General features: G+C 37.7%; 1 protein-coding gene across 2 annotated transcripts; it reads right to left on the bottom strand.

The window, feature by feature from the left end:
* Positions 1–1,543: 1,543 nt before the first annotated feature.
* On the bottom strand, positions 1,544–14,484 carry LOC149025164 (uncharacterized). Of its 2 annotated transcripts, none has more exons than XM_089145389.1 (9): positions 13,967–14,483; positions 13,558–13,650; positions 10,752–10,856; positions 10,489–10,641; positions 9,690–9,788; positions 9,370–9,498; positions 3,393–3,572; positions 3,061–3,177; positions 1,544–1,931 (listed from the first exon to the last, which is right to left on the bottom strand). In XM_089145389.1, the coding sequence occupies exons 1-9, from the start codon at positions 14,294–14,296 to the stop codon at positions 1,752–1,754; spliced, it is 1,386 nt and encodes a 461-aa protein (XP_089001515.1). In that variant the 5' UTR covers positions 14,297–14,483; the 3' UTR covers positions 1,544–1,751. The 2 variants fall into 2 exon arrangements, with proteins under 2 accessions (XP_089001515.1, XP_089001516.1); XM_089145390.1 differs by lacking the exon at positions 1,544–1,931 and adding an exon at positions 1,948–2,511 and having other exon boundaries at positions 13,967–14,484.
* Between the last annotated feature and the right edge of the window lie 1,524 nt (positions 14,485–16,008).

Raw genomic sequence — 16,008 nt, 5'->3', positions numbered from 1 at the left:
TCTCAATAGATTGGGCCATGATTATTCGGCCTTTATTACTTCTATTACAACTCATGGCATCCCTATCACTTTTGCTGAGTTAAAAGGAATGTTACTCACTCAAGAAATTCATCTTAGAGATGACTTAGCCTATAACTCTTTCCCTTTGGCTAATTTGGCTCAGACTAGTATTGCTCGCAATTATGGTCCTCCTTTAGGGGTTGATCGCACTACAGAGGTAGAGTTTTTCGTGGATGTTCTTCTAACTATCGTCCTCCTCTTCTTGCCACTCCACCCTCCATTGGTGGTTACAAACAACAGCAGTCCTCTTACATTACTTGCCGAATTTGTGATCGTCACGACCATAAAGCTCGCGATTGTTATCAATGCTACAATCATGCTATTCAAGGTACAACCAATGCTCCTCCCTTTGTGTATGTTTCTAAACTCTCTGGAGGCCCTTATACAAACAACACTTGGTATCCTGACTCTGGGGCTACACATCATATTGCCAATGCCCTTAACAATCTTCAACTGGCTCAACCTTATACTGGTTATGATAGGTTCTAGTAGGTAACGATACAGGCTTACCAATCCTCACAACGATACTTTTTCTCTTTCTACACAACTTTCTCCTATTTCCCTCAATAATGTCCTTCATGTTCCCTCCATTCAAAAGAACCTTTTATCAGTTTCCAAGTTTACTCGTGACAATAATGCTATCTTTGAGTTTTAGTTTGACATGTTTTATGTGAAGGATCGACCAATAGGGACTTGTCTTCTCCGGAGAACCGTTAGAAATGGACTTTACCAAATGCCCTTATGCAACTTTTCTCCACAAGCTTTCATTGGTGAATGTGCTTCTGTCTCCTAGTGGTACTTCAGACTTGGCCATCATGCCTTTTAAATTAGTCCATCATCTTGTTTCTCAATTTAGATTACCTATTACTTTTGAGAAAATTCAACTTTTATGTAATGCTTGTCAAAAAGGAAAGAGTCATAAACTTCCATTCTCCTCTTCTACTTCCAATGTTTCACTCCACTACAAACTCTTCATAGTCCATTCAAACTATGCCTCCTTAAGAGTTTTTGGTTGTGCATGCTACCCTTACCTTCGTCTTTATAACAAATACAAGCTAGAGTTTCGCTCTAGCATGCATGTTTTTCTTGGTTACAATCCTCGTCATCATGGATATCATTGCTTCAATCCTAAATCAAATAAACTCCTAATTTCTCACCATGTTGTTTTTTATGAACAATAATTTCCCTTTCACCATCCATCACCCACTGCGGTTACCCATCACTCTCAACCACCTTTACCTTCTCTTCTTGGCCCTTCTCCTGTGTTTCCTTCTTCTACTCCATCACCTCCTCCTCCGGTCCCCCCAACCCCACCCACACCCTTGGCCGAATCCCCTCCCCTAGAAGACCACGCCTCCCCTCCCCTCCCCTCCCCATCTCCCACCCGTGGCGGGAAATTAGGATTTAATCCCAATCTTTACTTGTAGAGGGCATTTGTAATTGATTTTTTTTTCCAAAGCTAGTAGATGTAATTGATCGCAAATAGAGGTCTATATATAATTTGTCCTAAAAAAATCATTCATTCTCCCACACTTAAGAAAAAAGTTCAGTCAGACGGTCACATGTAAATATAGTAAATTGCCCAAGTGATGGAACCAGACAACCAAGTCAAGCACGGAGATAATGAGATAATAATCTTATCTTCATTGTAATATATCAATCAGCGTCTAATATGTACACAAGCAGTAAGTTTATGGAGATGATTGAAAGGAAGATGTGTCAGGAGCCAACTCTTGGGCTACTTGTAAGAGGTGCTCAATGTTGATCTCAGGATAGTGTTGAAGAAGCTTTAGATTAGCCATAAAATCACCACTCAGCAGCCTGCTTTTCACACACAACAGCATAGCACAACAAACTCGGAGCAGCATATCCTGTAACTCAAGGCATTCCATTTAAACACTCCATCAGATACATTGTCCGTACAACTAAATGAATGGATACATAAACACAAGCATTTGGATCCATGAAGATTGAAACGTATAAACAACCAATGAACTAGGCTGAAAATAAATACCTTTCTAAGAATTACAACAATAGAGGTTAAGAATTATGGCTGGAAATAAATTTAGGTTAAGCATTATGGTTGGGAAAGATATTGATCTCATACAAAAAACCTACCTATTACAAATTTATGTGCCTGTTTTGTTGTGACCACAGAATAGGTGTTTAAAATGTTTGAGAGAAACTGAACTAAGAAGAGAAAAAAGAGGAAATGGGGGAATGGAAGTTTCCAGAACACAAAGACGTACGGACTCTCACTCTCAATCTCAGCAGTGAGAATTGTATATTTGCTCTAAACGTTGAAGAGCAAACCGCATGTACATGGTTATGAGGATATACATGGGTAGTTTCCTCTTGAAAAGGAACTCTCTGAACTACAATTATGAAAGACTTTAGCGATCAACATTGCAACAACAGCATTCACTGATTTTGCAAAAAGGAGAAAGTCATCTGCAAGAAGATATGTTTAGAAAAGTGAAAGAAGATGATGAATGATAATTCTGAATATACAGATATATAAAACAATCTTTTTAGATATACACCCATACATATATGGCATGAAAACACATTCAACAATCTTTATGTCCAGGTACCCTACTCATGAGCTTCACTATGTTGCATACATTTTTCTTTCCCAGAAAAAACACCCTGAAATCGGAGGTACTATTTTGAAATACTGGAATGTTCTATCTATTGACCAGAATGCTAAACAACTCTATGGGTATGGGTGGTACATGTCAGTCCTTCATTACTGTAAAAAAAAATTTGAAAATTCTTTCAGCACCAAAAGACTGCAGACTCATCATGTGGAAAAACTTCTATTTATACAGAACGTTTATGTTTAGCCAGGGAACTGAGGTATATCAACTCTTTACAATGTAGAAGACTTCCTGAAGAGACAAACCAAATAATTTTGAGCCAGAATAATAGGGGAACATCAGCAAATCTATGCGAAGCCCACTGTGTGTGAGTGTGAAAGTGAGAGAGAGAGAGAGAGACCTGAATACCAAAAGGATTACTTAGTAGGGAGTCCCATATCCTCAAGATGGAATTAAAGTTGAATTCCTGGGTTAACAACAGTGTAATCCACCTGAATGCATAGAACTGCGGATTAACCTGCCAAATGTGACAAGTGAATCAGTTCCCCATATTTGAACCCCCCCCCCCCGCAAAAAAAAAAAAAAAAAAAAAAATCAGTTCCCCATAGAACAAATGACAAGATCAATAAGTGTAGGAGCTGTAATTTGTAATTTTGAGCATTGCTTGAGGACATTTGCAATTTGAATGTAATGAAGTGCCACTTGCACACTCTTTAGAGACTATATCTTCACCTTATTGGTGATATGCAGATGCCGCCACAGCTCTTCATCATTGGCCTTCAAATAGTCAGACAGACGGGAAAGAGTGGAGAGGATTCCCACGGAGCTATTATCTAATTGTTGGCAGAAGTGATCAACAGAGTCACTTAGTAGTCGAACAAAACAGGCAAAACTGTCCGCTTCTGCATTTGACTGCAGAGGAGAACATAAGTAAATATTTGAGTCCAGTTTCAGAAGCATCAGAAATATGAGGTACATGTTTGATGCTACATTTTTAAATCCTAAACTGAGAACAGAGTCACATTAACCACTAAAGTTTCTTTTTTTTTACCGTAAGTGATAAAAATATTAGAACCCTTTAAAAGAAAAGCTTCACCATGGTTTTAGATAAATCATAATTCTCATGGCATCTAAGCAATCAAAAGCGTGGAGGAGGCCTAGATGCAAGGCCAGGCTAACAAGGTGCTCGGGTGCCAAGTTGATGCCTTGGCAACTATGGACACAATAAGATTCATAATTTTTTTACAGATTTGGTTGCAATACCAAATAATCCTTTCCACGGTGATTAAATAGCAGATAATTCAAGAACTTAGATAGAAATTTACTAAAACTTCAACCAGAAGAATTAAAGGAATATTTGAATACAGTGAAGATTTCAAATGAATTCGCCCAAGATTTAAAATTTCTATCACTAACGAAATCAAAATCATAACCTGAATTCAGCAAACAGATGAGACATTCGATGAGTCTAAGCTGGGGTATTTTGCAGGGCAATTTCATCATGTTAGAGTCATATTAAATAGTAGAGTTTCAATATTTCTCTTCAGTTTATTTTACCTGGAACTTGCTTGACCGGCGACCATCCAAAGAATTTGGAAGATTAAACTGTGTAATAGCAAGGACCACAACTGATGCGAACAGGGTTGAACTCCCCCCCCCCCCGTCCCCTTATAATTAAGCCCAAAACCCAGACCCAAGAGGCCCAACCCAACGCTGGTCGAATATCCCAAGGGTATTTTGGTCATTTACCAGCCCTTTTGGGGCTCAAGAAGGGTCTTATTAGAACCCCCTTGATCCAAAGGTCATGGATCTATTTCCAGTTTTTGGATCGGAGTCCTCTAGGGTTGGTTATTGATTTTTTGGGGGATCAAAATACTTGGCAAATTTAGAGTCCCAATTGGAATCTATTTTAAATTAAGATTCCTTTTGAATAATCAGGAGTTCTTTCCAAGATGGTTTCTTTTATTTGTGGTGGAGTCTTAGGGGGAATCTATTTTCAAGGAGATTCTATTATATTTTTAATTGCTTATTTGGACGGTTGAGATTAATTGTGAGGGGATCCTAATCTATAAAGGACACCCACTTAAGTTTAGAGTCTCTTAGTAGGCTATAAATAGCCTATTCTTTATTTGTAATTCTTAAGTCTGATTATTTGAACAAAATTAATTGAGTTGAGGACCGTGGTTCCTGCTGAGGGGGCCATAGCGGAGTTAAGTTTCTTTTTCAAAGATTAGTACCTTTCTTCAAGCTTCTTCAAGTTCTTGCATCTACCTACAACATTCAACAATTTCCAGCAGCACCTGCCATCTCCAAGTACAGTCCCTCCCTACCCTACGATCCAACCAAGACTGTTCCCCTTCTTCCTCCTCACACAAGCAGACCTAACCCTTCCCCAACCCTAGCAGCGACCATGAAACCTCTTCACTACCTTGCGGCAGCAAGCAAACCCTCCCCCCAACCCCTTCCGTACCTTGCAGCCAGCAAACCCTCCCCCAGCCCCTCTGTTTTATTTGACTTGCTGCAGATCTGTTAAAAAATAAAAAAGAAAGAGGAAGGAGGGAAAAAAAAAGAAGAAAGAAAGAAATAAACATTGCCCAAGATCTTCAAACCCTTATCTCATCCCATGAGTTGAATTGTTTTCCCTCCAAAGGTTTCACCCATTAGGGATTTAGCTTATAACCATAATTTACCCCAAACTGTTGAGAAAGCCGATTGTGGTAGAATGGCTTTTTGATCAATGTGATCTCAAAGCCCTCTATTTATAATTAAGTGGAAGGTACACTATTACATAAATACCATTACTTGGGTAACAAGAAATAGAAATTTACATGAATAAAAACTTTAATAGAGTTGAACTCGTAGTAGAACTCAACTAACACTCTCCCCCAAGTTGAGGCATAGATATTAGTCAATGCCCAACTTGCCTACAATAGGAAGAAAAACTCCTTTCAAACCCTTGGTAAAAACATCTGCCACTTGGTTTTCAGACCCCATAAAAGGCATGCAAATAAGTCCTTGTTATAGCTTTCCTTTGACAAAAAACCTGTCAATTTCAATGTGCTTAGTTAGATCATATTGTACAGGATTATTAGCATTACTAATAGCAGCCTTGTTGTCACAATATAGCATCATAGGGTTTGGAACTTGGACTCAAATATCTTGTAGTAAGCCTTTTGATCATAGTAGCTCACAAACTCCATGAACCATAGCTCTATATTCAGCTTCGGTACTGGATAAAGCTACCACATTCTGTTTCTTACTTTTCCAAGTAACTAGATTACCTCCAACAAAGGTACAGTAACCTGAAATTGACTTCCTGTCAGGAGATCACGCCCAGTCTGCATCAGTGTATGCTTCTACTCTTAGATTATCAGTGGGTGACAAAAGTATTATTTTTCCAGGAGTTCCCTTCAAATATTGTAGTATTCTGGTAACATCCTTCATATAAGCTAAATATGGATCATTGCATGAATTGGCTCACTATCCCCACGGCATAAGCGATGTCTAGCCTGGTGTGGGACAAATAAATAAGCTTCCGTACCAGCCTTTGGTATCTTCCTTTATTCACTAGTTCTCCCTCTTTTTCTTTAAGTTTTGCTCCGACTTCAATAGGGGTATCAACTGCTTTACACCCCAACATTCCCACTTATGATAATAAGCCTAGAACATACTTTCTTTAGGATAGGAATATACCCTTCTTTGATTGAGCCACTTCAATCCCTAAGAAGTACTGTAACTTCCCTAGATCTTTAATCTCAAACTCTCTGCCAAGAAAGTTCTTCAACCTTTAAATTTCGTCACCATCATTCCCTGTGATGACAATATCGTCCACATAAACAATAAGAAGTGTGATGTTAGTACCTGATTTCTTAACAAATAATGTATGATCTACATTGCTTTGCTTGTACCCAATAGAAGCCATTGCTTTCAGGAGGCGTCCAAACTAGCATCTAGGAGACTGTTTTAACCCATAAATTGACTTATTCAACCGACAAACTTTCCCTGCAGTATTGTCATTGGAGAAACCATGTGGGATTTTCATATAGACTTCTTCCATTAACTTCCCATGTAAGAAGGCATTCTTTACGTCTAGTTGGTGCAAATTCCAGTTTTTGTTTACAGCTACAGACAACAGAACTCTGACAGTGTTTAGTTTTGCAACAGGGGCAAAAGTCTTTTGATAATCAATTCCATAGGTTTGGATAAACCCCTTTGCAACTAGTCTAGCCTTCAACTTGTTGATTGATCCATCCATATTTTGTTTAACCACAAACACCCATTTGCAGCCCACTGGTTTTTTTTCCTAGAGGAAGTGTAACCAGCTCCCAAATATCATTTTTCTTAATTGTCTGCATTTCCTCTACCCATAGCTGTCTTCTATCTCTTATTAGCATAGGCTTCCTGCCAACTTTTAGAAACATATATAGATGATAGAGAGGATATAAAAGCACGGTAAAAGTCAGACAAAGAGTCATAAGAAACATATTTAGACATGGGATGCTGAGTACAAGATCGAACTCCTTTTTTAACAGCAATAGGAAGATCAAAAGAAGATACCTCAAGGGGAACAGTAGTATCCGATTCTAGAGAAGAAAACTAAAGCGGTAACTTGTCACCTTTCTCCACCTGCTTTAGCCAATTGTAATTCTTCCTCTGATAAGTCTGCACCTCTTTATTCTGGTCAATCTTGTTTTAAAAGACCTCAATAGTGTCCCTTACAGGAGTGGTCTCCCCCTAACCAGGTTCTTCACATGGTTTAGAAAATGGAGTGGGAGAATTAGAGTCCTCAGGTATACTGGTTGAAGTCTCCCCTTGGTCAGGAAACACTTCTTGAACTCCTAAGTTGTGTTGTAGTGGTGTGATAGAAAGGTCTAGAGTTGGAAAGAGTACCTCTCCTCTATGACTCTCCCCTTGGAGAGGTGTATAGTAAGGACAAAACTCATTAAAATGACATCCATGGATACAATGGTTTTCCTGGAAGGAGGATGATAACATTTGTACCATTTCTGAGTAGCAGGATACCCCAGAAATAGGCAGCGTAGGCAGCGGGGAGCCAGCTTGCTCTGGTGGGCTATGATTCTAACATAACACACACATTCAAAAATCTTTGGTGGAATAATAAAAAAGGAGGCTCCCTGAAGAATCTCATTAGGACATTTAAAACCAAGCTATGAGATTTAGAATGAACCATGTGATACAATGCGATTCAGAGGATCGATGGCAGTATTTTGAGATTCACAATGAACCATGTGATACCATGCGATTCTGTTTGTCTTCTCTTGAAGCAGTAAGAAGCAGCGGTAAGTAGCAGCAACAAACAACGGTAAGTATCAGCGACAAGCAGTAGCAAGTGGTTCTCTTCCTCTCTCTCTCTTCTCTTCTTCTTTCCGTTTGTTTTTGTGCTTCCCTAATCGTCTCGAGGCTCTGATACCATGTTGAATAAGCCGATTGTGGTAGAATGACTTCTTGATCAATGTGATCTTAAAGCCCTCTAATTATAATTAAGTGGAAAGTACACTATTACATAAATACTATTACTTGGGTAACAAGAAATATAAATTTACACGAATAAAAACTCTAATAGAGTTGAACTCTTAGTAGAACTCAACCAACACAAACCCCATCCAGTCTTAACATTTGTTAAAACTTTAAAATTTCCCTAATCCATCCCAAAACCTATCCCATACCCAACTGCAAGTTTCCCCATAGAATCCTTCATACACCCCATATTTCCTTGTTACATCTCAAAATCATCCCATGGAAGTTTGTTAACAATCCAAGTGTTTTTCCATCATCCCATAGAACCCATAAATTATCTCCCAGTGGTTTTATCCAACTCCCATCTATTTTAGAACAAACCATAGGCACCCCTTAAAGTTGTTGATTCATTTGCCGGAAGATTTTGGGCAAACCCTTAATTTTAGGGAAACCATCTGAGAAATCCTAACCCTAAAATTGGGTTTTACATTAGCTTATCACTACAACCATCAATCAAATAATAGTCAGTGTTCCCATGAAGAACTTTAACAAAATATATATATGTGCTTGTAACTTGTAAAGAATGACAAGTATGGCTGTTAAACATTATGTTACTTAAGGATGGTTACATTATCTGAATATTACCAAACTAAAGCCATTTCCCTTTTCAAAACTTAGCTCATATACTATTTTAGAGTATTGAAGATAGTAATAAATTGTATAAGAAAATGATTGTAAACATCATTAAAGGCTGACAATGGTTGAAAAAAGTCTGTCACCTATAACCTCATTAATTCCCCCCCCCCCCCTTTCTTTCTTTTTTTGGATTACTTTGGAGGCTACTTTGTAACCTGACCTGTGTTGTCCTTTGAAACAACAGACATCTTTATTATTTCATGGTGACAACCTTACAGTGTGGAATTGATCAAGGTGAAAGTTGGTTCCATTTGCATTTGGAAAAAATAAGAAAAATATTCAAAGAAAAAAGAAACTTTTCAGCAGACTTTTCTTGGATGGACATTACAGGAAATGTACCTAGAGATGCTCCCTGGAAAGCATTTGGAAATTATTGTCTTTTATTTGTGTGGAGTGGAACAGTGATGGTTAAGTTTTGTATATCTTACGTATTGTACATAATAATGCAGGAGGTAACAAGAAAACTTTGACAATGCTGTACAAATACTTCATCCGAATTACAAATAAAATCAACAGATGAAAGTGATCAACTTACAGAACTTTGTTTGTCGCTGTCATGGCTAAACACATAGTATAATGGGGCCAAGACTTCATTCATTCCTTGCACATAACGGATTGCAGGGTTTAGTTTTGCAAATAGAAGGAGAATATTTCTCATTGATTCCTGTGTATGAAAGACAATGCAATACTTACTGGTCAGAGAAAAGCATCTATCTTTATGTTTCTCTGTTCTTTTAAAACTAAAAAAGGTAAACACATAAACAAGAGGGGCAAAAGAGAAAGAACAGTCCAGATGAATGTATCCAGTAAGGGTAAAACCCATTTCAACATGAAGACAACAGAAAATGTGGTTACCCTGTTTTTTCGGCTAATTGATGAATCCCCTGAGAAGAATTTCATCTCTGGATGAGTCCGCACTAAATCCCTGTCAATCTGCTCTGCAATCTCTGAGTCCTGTAAATCACAATGCCCAAACTAGCATTGAGTGAGTAGTGAATAAATCTCAAGTTCTAAGGTCTTATCAGGGGAAAGCTTATTATATCCGCTTATCACAAAAGGTTGGAACTGTCAAGAAAGGGTAACAATAATGCATATTAATGCCCCGGCAAGTATAGGCTTAAAACATGACCTTGCACTGTGCCATAGGAAACAACATCATGTGAGGGTCCAACCTAATTCCTTAAGGCATTAGGTGGAGATGCCTGAACGGTATAATAAGATATATCCAAGGTCCCAAAGGACTAGTTGGGACTATACCTCGATAATTCCAACATCTCAACACTCCCCCTCAATTGTAGCTATGGCATACATGTTGATATAAATCTCAGGGAGGAAAAAAATTGATCTTCGCTCTGATACCTTGTTACAACCTCTTATTCCATAAGCTTGGAGCTATTAAGGAAAATGAAGTGTATATCAACACTCCTGCACGTCCAAGCCTATACACAGGCCTAGCACGTAACACACATTGAATGCACAGCCATGTGGCTGGAGGACAGAATGTGGCATACAACCCTATTGCACTTCTAAAGGATTGAACTTGTTCTTCTTGCTCTAAAAGCTTATCAGAACCGCTTATCTCAAAGCTCGAATTGTTAAGTGAGGGCAACAACAACGCATATCAAACCAAGATATCAGTGAAGATCCCATTTACCTTGAAAAATTGATGCCAAACGCTAGCCTTACAGCTACTTAAAGGGTGGTCTTCATGAGAGATCTCATGTCTCTTTAGCATTCCATCCTTATCATTTTCAACTTTCAGCTCACTAGAAGCAAAAGCTTCATCCTTTCTTCGACTGACCTCTGACTGCCCACACATAATTGAAACAAGACACAGATTAAAATCAAGAATAGAGCAATAATCGATATACATTCCCAATCCTCCGGGAACAAAAATTAAGTTCTTTAATATCTTACAGGACTTGAGAGCAGCTCCTCTTTCAGTTTAGAATATTTTGATCGATTAGCAAGCAATTCCGCTTCCCATAGATCACGAGAGGCAGGCAAGTAACCCAACAGTAGCTGCTTGTTTACAACACAGTCAGTACATCGATTTCAGAAAAAAAGTGCATCCATTACTACAAATAATCAATGATTTTAACCTGGTGACATGATGACTTTTTAGTGCCTACAGAACATGTAAGACAATTGCTTTTATATCAACATTTATGGTTTATCCGCAAAACTGGTTTCAAAAATCATGGTGGAGAAGATTATTGGTTTCTTTGAGTAAACTCTATGAAGAACCAAAAATGGTCTGAAACTGATGCAAGTGCGCTATGAACTTGAAAATTTTACACCTAGACTCTAACAATTCTATGAAAATGTCAAACGCATCTTAGATGTGGTTGGGCCTGGGACCACTGGTTATTGTGGTAAGGCTGTTTTAAGTTGAAATAGTTTATTTATCTATTATTATTCCAAAGTCAAACAAGCCATAAACATATTAATATTTAAAAAAAATGCATTAAATAAAGCAAATGTGGAACATGAGAAAAGTGTAGTTTAGTGGTTAAAAAGTTATTAGTTAGAGTTCAACTCTCACTAATAATTTGTTGCTTCTTTGCTTTTACATTTAGCTGCAGCCCAAAGCTCTAATGCCTGAATGATGTCCTAGAAAACAAAGCCTCTCCACTGGAACCACTTTCCCTGATTGTGATTCAAGGGTTTGGTCTAAGTTTCCTAAGTTTCCTAATCTAACTTAGAAGCAATAGCCAGAGCCCCCAAAAGGGAACTGTGACTGGTTATCTTAATTTTGTTTTCATAGTGGCATTGGTTATACCAATTTATCACAGAGTTCCATGCTAACAGATAACAGATGAAGCAAGAGATCCTACAAAACGTTGAGGCCAACCAACTCCAGACTCTATCATTTACCAAAGAAAGAATTCTTCAAAAGCTCAAGACACAGAGACGGAAGAACTTAACAGGAAGAATATAAACTTGAAGAAAGAGGGGAACAGTTGAGTGCAGAAGCTGGTGCTTGGCAACAGCGGGCTTGCAATGAGTGCATGATCACTACCCTCACGTTTAATCTCCAGCAACTCTTTACAGAGCACAGACAAGAAGATAGGGTGTGGACACAGTGACGTTGATACTGCTTCTTGCTGCAATTGAAGGTCTTAACCCAATTACCAGACAAACAATGATTTGAATGGATGCATGGACAAAGAAGCATGCATTCTTTTGTTGGATGCCTGCGCAAAGATTGTTAGAACAAAGCTTTTGTCCCTTAGTCACTACTCAAAGCTTATCAGCATGAAGGTCTATACATAATGAGAAAGCTTATATATCATTTGTAAGAAATTGCCATGTGAATAATGTCTGATATAAGTAGAAGTACCTTCCGAAAAGTACATGTTCAAAAAAATTCGAGTATAAAAACTATGATGTATGTGACATTTTACATAATCTCCATAAACAGCAGAAGCAATTCTGTTAAGAGCAACCCATACAGGTTTATGTTTCTTTCCAGTCATGGAAATGTTAATTTTTCCTTCTTTTTTTCAGTGTTACAGCAGTTTAGGACTCAGAAAATACAGAAACCATAAAACTCTGCTGGAGCCAAAAATGCACAAACGCCACAGAAGCATTGCCATACATAGCCTTACCACATATAAGAAAGTTAATTCTTTATACCATATTAATTTGATGCACTACTCTCGTTGTTTTAGTTTTTACAAATGATACATGTTAGATAGTGTTTTTCGCTCCAAAAGTGTACTTCAATGTGTATTTTGACCAATTCCATACATATTCTCATATCTTTGATAGGATACATTAGATTTCTTATAACCACACTTCTAATACGATATTCAATACTAATACCTAAACCCTTTGGGAGCTAAATGATTGAATGATACATATGTTGATGATTTTTCAATAATAGCTTGCCATCACATAAATGCGGAGATTGTTGAGGCAAAATTTGCCATGAGTACAGTGTGTGTTATTAATGGCTTTTGCGTCTTAATCATTTACACTCTTTTCATGTCTGCTTTTAGAGGCTGCATCACCTGTGAGAACTTAATAATTGTGTGGACCTTTTGACTGGCCTCTTGACGACTACACACAAGGTCTCTTTTCTTCCAAAATAATGATAATATAATGACAACAACTACTGCTCGAGGACTATCCCAAAATCCTCATCAGTATCTTCTGACTATTCAAGGAGGTGGATATCTAATATCAACAATGAAAACTAAGCTTTGACGAGTTAAACATTGCAGAAGTGCCATGAAAATTGTGGAAGATAAGGAGTTATTCAGCAGTTCATTGGGTATTCTACACCCTGACCAATTACTGTTCTTGTCTCTCCCTTCTATAAATGTTAAAAAATCTTTATGGATTACACAAGATAATAATAAATTTTCTCTACAGTTAGGGAGAGTAGTCATATTCAACCATGACAATCAATCAATCATAAATCCTTACTGATTAAATAAAACTGAGTCAAGTACAGCAAGTATGGCTTGGCTATTTCCAAGTACCCCAACTATGAGAAAATGCAAGCATGGTATCTTGTTGTCTGTGCAAAATTTTCACAAAGTGAAACTTGACTAGCAGCTCTTAATAGGTTGAATATAAAATAGCAGATATATTACTCAATTCTACATAATGGTACACAAACAAGATAAGTGCAACGGGTAGAATCACTCTACATCCTCAGTCAAAATAGAGAAAGAAATATCTCCTACTAAATAATAACAAAAACTACCCTAACCTTCCAAACTCTTGCACGCAGACCTCCTCCGTCAGGGAGACCGGAACTAGAAATTCTTTGCAATCTTTCCAAGTTTATAACCTTCTGAGATAGCTAATCAACAAAAAAAAACACGTAAGAGAAAAATAGAATAAAAAGGAACACAATGAGATTAAGAGGAATAAACTGTAACCCTATAATTCAAATAGAAAATCTAAATTTCAAACCACGCGGCTTCCCGACGTCCAACACCAACATTGATTTCAAGTATCATGATCCAAGGAAACATAGAATCTGCATCTAGTACGCATACTGAATTCACCAAATGAAGAGGAACTAGGAAGATTAAACTAATTACATTCTTGCAAGTCAAATTAATTTCCCTAATTCGCATATAACAAAGAATAGGAAAACTGAAATAAAAGCCAACCTCAAACTCCAATTCGGACTTTTTCTCATCTGCCTCAATAATTGCAGAAACAGAAACTTGCGCCTCAACTTCTCTGCTGTTTCTCCACCATTGGTTCAATTCCAAATGCTCATCAGTCTTCACATCATCATCATTTTCGTGTTCTGATTCAGAGCCCTTCAACTGGAGTGGTTCGAGCTCTTTGCCAGGCTCGAACCCTAAACTCGAGCCTCCAGTGTCGTTTTCCTTGTGTTCCAAACTGGCTACTAAACCGGCGAGCAGATCAGGAAAGATTCGTTTATGTTTCTCAGATATCTTCAGGTTTCCTGTTGGCATCGTTGAACAACCCATGCATGTTCAAGGTAGAAAACGGAGACTCTCTTGATCCAGGTAGGATTGTCCGTACATCTCCATGGAAGCTCTGAAGAAGAAGAAGAACAAGAATACTCTGGATTAGACGAAACCATGACTCTTGCGCTTCTCTTCCTCACCTCTCTCTCTCTTCGAAAAAGAATGGTAGTTAAACGGTTGAATGGTAGGAAATAGGAATCGCAGAACAGATTCTATGGACCCCTAAGATGTATCCTTCCAAGGTTGCAAAAAAAAACCTACGTATTTGCCGCCTAAATTGCATACAAAGATTCTAATCTCGACCCTTCATCTTGATGCTATGCTAATCCAACGGTAACCGTTGATGCTTCTTTTTTTTAAATGGGATTTTTTTTTTTTTTTTGGTACAAAGACGCTTTTTATATATGGGAATAAAAAAGGATATTACATATGCCGCCGGCAGGAGTTGAACCCATGACCTCTCCACTGAGAAGCGGGTTCCTAACCATCCTACTACTCCTCCATTGGCTGAAAATGGGATGTTGCTATGTTAATTATGCAGCGTTGAACTGCTCACGGTCGAAATGGTGTAGTTTAAAAAAAAATCCAAAAGGAAAATCTCAACCATCAAAATTAATCTGGACCATATACAGCTCAGTGGTGCCCATTAATTGCACAGCATTGAAGCTCAACTTATTTAGCCATTACTAAAGCACCACATATAATGGCCGGCCCACCTTACAAGAGGCCCAAAAGTGGGTTTTTGTGTTGTTGTTATCTATGGAACCACTGTTGAACAAATATAAAGCCCATTAAAATGGATGGTTTTAAACAAACTAACAATTTCAGCCATCTTCAGAGACAGAAAAATAATTTTTTGTTTTGAGATTAAACATGTATCAAGAATCCAACCATATAACTTGGAATTTTTCTCTCTATGTAGATAAATGATCTGGATTCTAGATAAGTCCAAAAGAATTTATATGATTTGACAAGATTGCATATATTGAGGATAAGATGAAATATATTTCCCAATCAATGGAGAATGGGAAACCTCGAGTCCAAGTAATCGAATTCAAGAAATCATACCACGAATGGATAGTAGTCATATTCAATTCGCAAAGTTTTAGACACAATTCTACTTCGCTTTGAGCTATATCCCAATAAAGGCAAAAATTCGACTAAAAAGTAAAAACCTCATATCATTCCCCAAAGCATCAAATCCATTTATCATCCTGATTCAATTTTTTTTTTCTTTTTTAATTATTTTTATTTCAAATTTATGATGGCTACCCATACATAGTTAGGATTAAAGCTCCTCAAAAATTCAGATCAGTTATACCAAAAATGACCTCCATTTCCTTTTCATTGGATCTTCTACCCTTATTGACCTGTGTGTGCATGTGTGTGCTTTCCCACCAAGTATGGAAAATTTTCATTGTGCATATCTGGAATGCAACTTTCAGAGCTTCAACCTTAGGCTTCCATTAATTGAATTTCTGAAATTTAACTGTACTTTGAAAAGAGTAGTTCTTCTTTCCTTTCTTGGGGGAGGAGCTTTTGGGATAAGGGGGAGGTGGGTGGGGATGATTTTAAGTCCTTGACATGCTGTAACACAAAATAAGGACCAACCAATGTATTTACTGGTTTAAGTTCAGTTCTGAACTCAATACCAGCTACTCTACATTTTCTCAATTCAAGCAAAGAGAAAGCTTTATTAATAGTACAGAAAG

This window comes from Hakea prostrata, chromosome 2, assembly GCF_041222555.1.
Source record: "Hakea prostrata isolate BN-2017 chromosome 2, UWA_Hpros_2, whole genome shotgun sequence".
NCBI lineage: Eukaryota > Viridiplantae > Streptophyta > Magnoliopsida > Proteales > Proteaceae > Hakea > Hakea prostrata.
Note: the sequence above shows the minus strand (reverse complement) of the source record. Positions and strands in the feature narration are given on the sequence as shown.